Below are 5,779 nucleotides of genomic sequence, written 5' to 3'. Positions count from 1 at the left end.
CCCTCCACTCGCCCGTGCCTGCGTCGGTCATGCCCACGGCCGCTGTGGCCTGGGCCCCTGCTCTGTGGTAGACTGAAACCTCGGTTCCCTGTGCGGTCCGGCTCCTCCCGAGCAGCACGTGACCGCTGTGCCATGTGCCGGCCCGTAAGCCCAACCGTAGGTACCAAGTATCTGCCTTAAAAGGGACAAAGAAAGCAGTCACCATTCTCACTCAGGCACCCGGGTCCGGGTCCCGCAGACTCTAAGGGAACGGGCTTGCCAGGCCCGCGGTGGGAGCCGTCCCGGTCTGCAGGTGTCTCTGTCCCCCCAGGTCTGATCATGCTCGTCGGCTGGCTGCAGGGGAAGCGGCCTCTCAGCATGTTCACCATTGGGGTCAGGTAAGGTGCCAGGCCGCCCCTCGCCCCCATGCGTCAGGGCTCTGAGGCCTCCCTCAGGGGAGAGGGTGGGGGCTGCGTGGCACAGAGAGTGTCCCCAGGGCACACCGAAGCCCGTGGCTGGGCCCCTTGCTCGTCGCTCTTCACCTCTGCGTTTGGGTGTCCCTCACTAAGAGCCCAGACCCCGGATTCACTCAGACTGCCCGAGCTGGATTCTGCTCCAGCCAAGGCCAACCATGTGACCTCGGGCAGGTTTCCCAGCCCTGTGGCCTGGTGTCCCACTCCGTCAAATGAGAGTGACATCCGTTCTCCTGGGCTGCTGTGAGGGGCGAGTGAGCCGAGGCCTGCGAGCGCCCAGGGTAGCACCTACGTGCTGGCGTGTTCGTGCTCACTGTCACGGTAGTCGGCCCACGCACCCCTCATTTTGCAGAGGGGGCTGTAAACTGGGACGTGGACGCGTGGGAGGCCCTGTGGGAGATGGCGGGCTGGAGTCAGGGCGCTGGCCTGGGGGGACCTGTCCTTCCTCCCCGTGAAGATTCTAAATACGCCCAACCCCCGGGGCCTGACATAGGAGAAAAGCAGGGGAGCCTGGCTCCATGCGGTGTCGTGACCTCACTGCGACCTTGCCGTGACCTTTCCCATGGCTGCTTGCCAAGCTGAACGGCAGAGGGCCAGGTCACGATGGCTACGTCCTGGTGGAAGGGCAGCTTGTGGCCCTCCCAGGACTCACAAGAGCCGACACGTTCCTAGACCTGCAGGATGGTCTTGGGTCCCGTGTGGACAGTTGTCTTAGTCCGATGGGGAAAGGTCACGCACGCACATTAGGACAGCGGACCACGGCGTGGACAACCCATGCTCATCCACGAACGCACGCACGGCAGTGTAATGGGTGTAATTCAGCCGTGAAGAGGCGTGAGCTCCTGCGCAGGCTCCGGGAATGAGCCCGGAATAACCACGCTAAGGCCACGTAGTAAGGTCCCACGCGTGTGAAATGCCCAGGGCAGGCAAGACCCACGGAGGCAGAAACTCGAGTACGTGGTGGTCTAGAGCCGGCGAGGGGTGACCGCGAGCCGCCACCAGGTGTCTTCTGAGGGCAATGCGATTGTTCTAAAATTGCGGTAGCAGCCGCGCTGAATAAGCTGGGAAGTACTGAGAGATACGGGAATGATAGCTCAGTATGGCGGTGGAGCGGAAGTATAGAGCAGGTAACGGAGAATGCCGTGGTCATGAGGGCGCTTGGAGCCTTTCTGATTTATACACAGTTATAAATGTATAATCTATACTATGTATAATACATGTAATGTGTGTGTAAACCTGGGCCGTAACTACCGTCACAGCTCACAGCGGTTGCGACATCCCAGTGTGTGCTGGGACGTGGAGGTTTCAAAGGGGAGCTGTCCCAGAGCTGCCGGTGTGGACAAGAGAGCCGAGCTCTGAGAGCGGGTACATGTGCTTACCAGACACAGTATAATACGTAGTGTCAGGCACAAGGGTGCAGTACATACGATGCACAGTGTCGGGACCCCTCCTCAGTACACAGCAGGATACACGGTATCGGGGACCCCTCCTCATCCACAGCAGGATACACAGTATCCCCGCAGGATACACAGTATCGGGGCCCCCTCCTCATCCACAGCAGGATACACAGTATCGGGGACCCCTCCTCATCCACAGCAGGATACACAGTATCAGTACCCGGCAGTACATAGGATCCTAGTACTGAGACCTGTCCACACACAGGAGGATACGTGGTATCGGGCAGACCCTCCTCAGTACAGTAGGAGACAAAGTATCAGTGTCCCCACTGCAGAACCAGGTGTCAGGTGTACAGCCTGTGGCACCTAGTCAATCTTGTCTGTGTATAAACGGTTACTTGGCAATTACTGGGTCATCAGAAAAGTCATGATGTGTTTTTCTGTTTATGCAAAATTGCGTCCTGACTTTTCCGACCCAGTAGTAATAGAATCGAATCGGATGCAGTTCTTCAATTCCAAATGCCTGTTTTCTCGGTCATACCGCAGTGCCTTCACGGAGAGGCCCACATCACGTCACAGAAGTGTTTGCTAACTCTTTTCCCAGTGGCTGGAATTGCAGAAGTGTGTCTGGTTTTAGGCATTTTGCTATCAGTATATTTAACAAACAAGATCTCGTTCATGCAAATCAGGGACATCGGAAAAAACTTATGATAAAAAAACAGGAGCTGACTTTTAAAATAATATGCAATGAGAACACGTATGAGTCATAAAAGCAAAATTCGCATTGGCAGGCACTTGGACAACTCCATCCCAGGGTAGTTCCAAGGCAGAATAGGTACATAAATTAAGTCCACTTTTTCCTTTAAAAAACCCTATAGTGAAACACGGAGACCTTCAAACCACGTGAGCATGTCTCTTTTTTTAAAGAGAGATATTTGCTATAGGGCACATGCACTCACTGGAGAGACAGAGAGACAGAAAGCGATAAATCACCCCCCAGGGGAGATGGCCACACCACAGTCCCTTCTCTTCCACTCTGTTCTCTGGATTTTGCGCACACACACACACACACACACACACACACACACATGCCTGGTTTGAATTTTAAACCACCAGATCCAGGACTCGAACCGCAGTTGACTGCATAGGAATCCAGTAACGTAACAATTCCACCATCTACTGGTCTTATCATCAAAATGTCTTGAAAAGACCGTTTTCGGTAGAAGAGCAACACTAACAGCTGTCCTTAGGGTTTAACCGTACACTGGCAGTGAAGGATTAAACCAGGGCTTGGCACCGCGAAGATGAGACAGCCGTGCCGTGCAGAGGGTGCAGCTGAATGCCAGGTCTTCTTCTCTGGATGTGTGCTGGATTCAGCTCCGTGTCACTAGTGGCCAGAGAAGGGCTTGCTAGGCTCTCGCTAGTGAAGCCCTTGGTGCTCTTTCCGATGCAGGACGGTCAGGCTATCCATCAGTCGGGGCTTCCTGACTCTCCATGCTGAAGCAGGGGCCGTGAGGGTTATACCGGAAGCGAGTTGGGGTGGCCACGTGCCCTCCTTGCCAGCGTGTCCAGCACTGACCACGGGCTCTCGCCGCGCTGTTTCCACGACTCCCTCTCGCATTCCACACCCAGGGTCGGTGTAGCAGTTGCACAACACCACTGTGGTTCCTAGCCTCAGAAGGTCTTGATAGGGTTGAAGGACCGTGGGAATTGAAGGCTAGAAAGAAAGAGCTGGGGGCCAGCAGGTGGATTGGAGGTTAAGGCAGCTGGATCCCACATAGCTGATTGCATGGTTCAAGTCCCAAACCTGGTGGCTTGAAAATCACATGAGGTGCGTATGCATACATGCCCCAAATCCTAAGGGGAGAATGGAGGAGAAGGGATTTTGTCATGGCCATCCCCCTTGTGGATTGATTTCTCACTTTTCCCCTCTCTTTCTGGAAAGTGCACATGCCCTGTAGCAAACAGAGAGAGAGCGAGAGCGAGAGTGAGCAGGGTGGGATGATAGGAGGAGGAGGGCGGGAGCAGGCTTGAGTGGAGCGGCCTGGCTGCAGCTAAGGGCAGCGATGAGGTTGTGGGGCGATGGGAGCTGCTTTCCATGGCTGCTCTATCAGACCAGCCCTGCACTCTTTCAGCCCTGGAGGCCAGGATTTGGAGACCAAGGTGTGGGCAGGGCCATGCGCTCTCCGCAGGCCCAGGGGAGATTCACCTACCCCTAGACCTTCTCACAGCTCCTGGGGTTGCCGGCAGGACTTGGCAATCTCAGCCCGAGGACGCGTGGCTCCAGTACCCATCTGACCAGGGGTCTTCTCCCTGTCTCTGTGTCTCTTTTCTCCCCAGCCCTGCAGCTTGCGCACACGTGCCCAGCGTGTTTCAGGCTGAGCTGGGATCTGTCAGCTTTGTGGGACCCAGGGCTGCAGCTCGGTTTGCTGCCCACTGCACCCCCAGGCTGGCCCTCTTCACTCTTTTAAAGACTTAAGCCATGCTGACTGCCGTGGGCTCCTAGTGATCGCACCGTATTTATGTCTGCAAAACCCACTTCTAAAAGGTCACGTTCAGGGCCGGCAGGTGGCCTGTTAGTTAAAGGTGTTGGGCTCCCACACAGCTGACCATGGTTCGAGTCCTGGACCTGGTAGCTTGCTTTCTCTTTTCCTCTCTCTCTCTAGTCAAACCTAGAAAATAATAGAATAAATAAAGTTTAAAAAATAATTCTTTTTTTTGTTTAAGAATTATTTTACTTTTCTTTCTTTCTTTCTTTCTTTCTTTCTTTCTTTCTTTCTTTCTTTCTTTCTTTCTTTTTCTTTTAATTTGACCAGAGAAAGAGAGAGCGAGAGAAAAGGTGAGAAAGAAAGCCGCCAGGTCCGGGACTCGAATCGCAGTCGGCCATGTAGGAGTCCAGCACCCTCCCAACCACCATGCCACCTGCCGGCCCCAATAAAATAATTCTTAAAAAATAAAAAATAAGGTCACACTCACACCCCAGGGCTAGGATGCCAACGTGTCTTCTTGGGGGACATGATTCAAGCCATCACAGCACGCAGGGGACGCCGGGAGAGGTGGGTGGCTGCAGCATAAGGTCGCTGGAGGAGACCCGGTCCGGGAGGTGTGAGCAGGTGCGGGAAGGGCTACCGTGTGGGTGCTGAAGTTGCAGGGTGTGGCAGAGTGGGGAAGGTGCCAGTAAAGTCAGGCCTAAAATCTGCAGAAGGCTGAGGGGCCACGTTTGCTGATGCCTCGAGAATGAGCAAGAACAGGAGCGGAGCACGTGGTCCCGGGGCTTCCTCACACGGCTCCATTGTATGGGGAACTGAGGGTTAGGCTCACAGTCACAAGGCGGGGAGTGGAAGGACAGATTTCAACCTCCTGCAGCCTGGTCCAAAGCCAGCTCCCCCACCCCGTGCCTCTCAGGCAGGGCAGAGACCCTCCTGCACCCCACCCTTCTACCTGCGCCCGCCCCGCCCTCAGCAGCCATGGCGATGGTCGCGTGTTGGCCCACACCCACTGCCATCCGCTGACTACCCGCAGACAACTAAGCGCTGACGGAGGCCGGCCTCCGCCCTGCAGCTGGCAGGCTGGCGGGGAAAGGCACCGCGGCCAGTGTACGTGCAGGTTCACAGAAATGGTTGCGGCTGACAGTGCCACAGGGGGAGCAGCTGCTGAGAGCGACTGGGGGGAGGTGGGAGTGGATGACCTGAAAGGTGGCAGGGAGGTTCTCCGAGCAGTGGAGGGTGGAGTGCTGAGTGGGCTGGTTAGGAGAGGAGGCGCTCCAGGCAGGGAGAGGCAGGGCAGAGGCCAGGATGTGCGTGTGCGTGTATGTGCATGTGTGTGCGTGTGTGTGTGTGATGGACACACTGATGAATGCCTGAGCAGAACCCGGTGGAGCTGGTAGGGCCCGAACACCTGCCAGCTCCCGGGCCTCCTATCCCCGCCTCA

At 55.9% G+C, this 5,779-nt stretch overlaps 1 protein-coding gene across 1 annotated transcript in view; it reads left to right on the top strand.

The window, feature by feature from the left end:
- Positions 1–5,779, top strand: part of LOC102480842 (calcium-transporting ATPase type 2C member 2) — a 57,270-nt gene that overhangs the window by 34,930 nt on the left and 16,561 nt on the right. Inside the window, exon 11 of the mRNA XM_014589372.2 lies at positions 263–377. Coding sequence (XP_014444858.1) covers positions 263–377 — 115 coding nt within the window. The remainder of the gene's footprint in view (positions 1–262; positions 378–5,779) is intronic.

This window comes from Tupaia chinensis, unplaced genomic scaffold (assembly GCF_000334495.1).
Source record: "Tupaia chinensis unplaced genomic scaffold, TupChi_1.0 Scaffold000355_1, whole genome shotgun sequence".
Taxonomy (NCBI): domain Eukaryota; kingdom Metazoa; phylum Chordata; class Mammalia; order Scandentia; family Tupaiidae; genus Tupaia; species Tupaia belangeri.
Note: the sequence above shows the minus strand (reverse complement) of the source record. Positions and strands in the feature narration are given on the sequence as shown.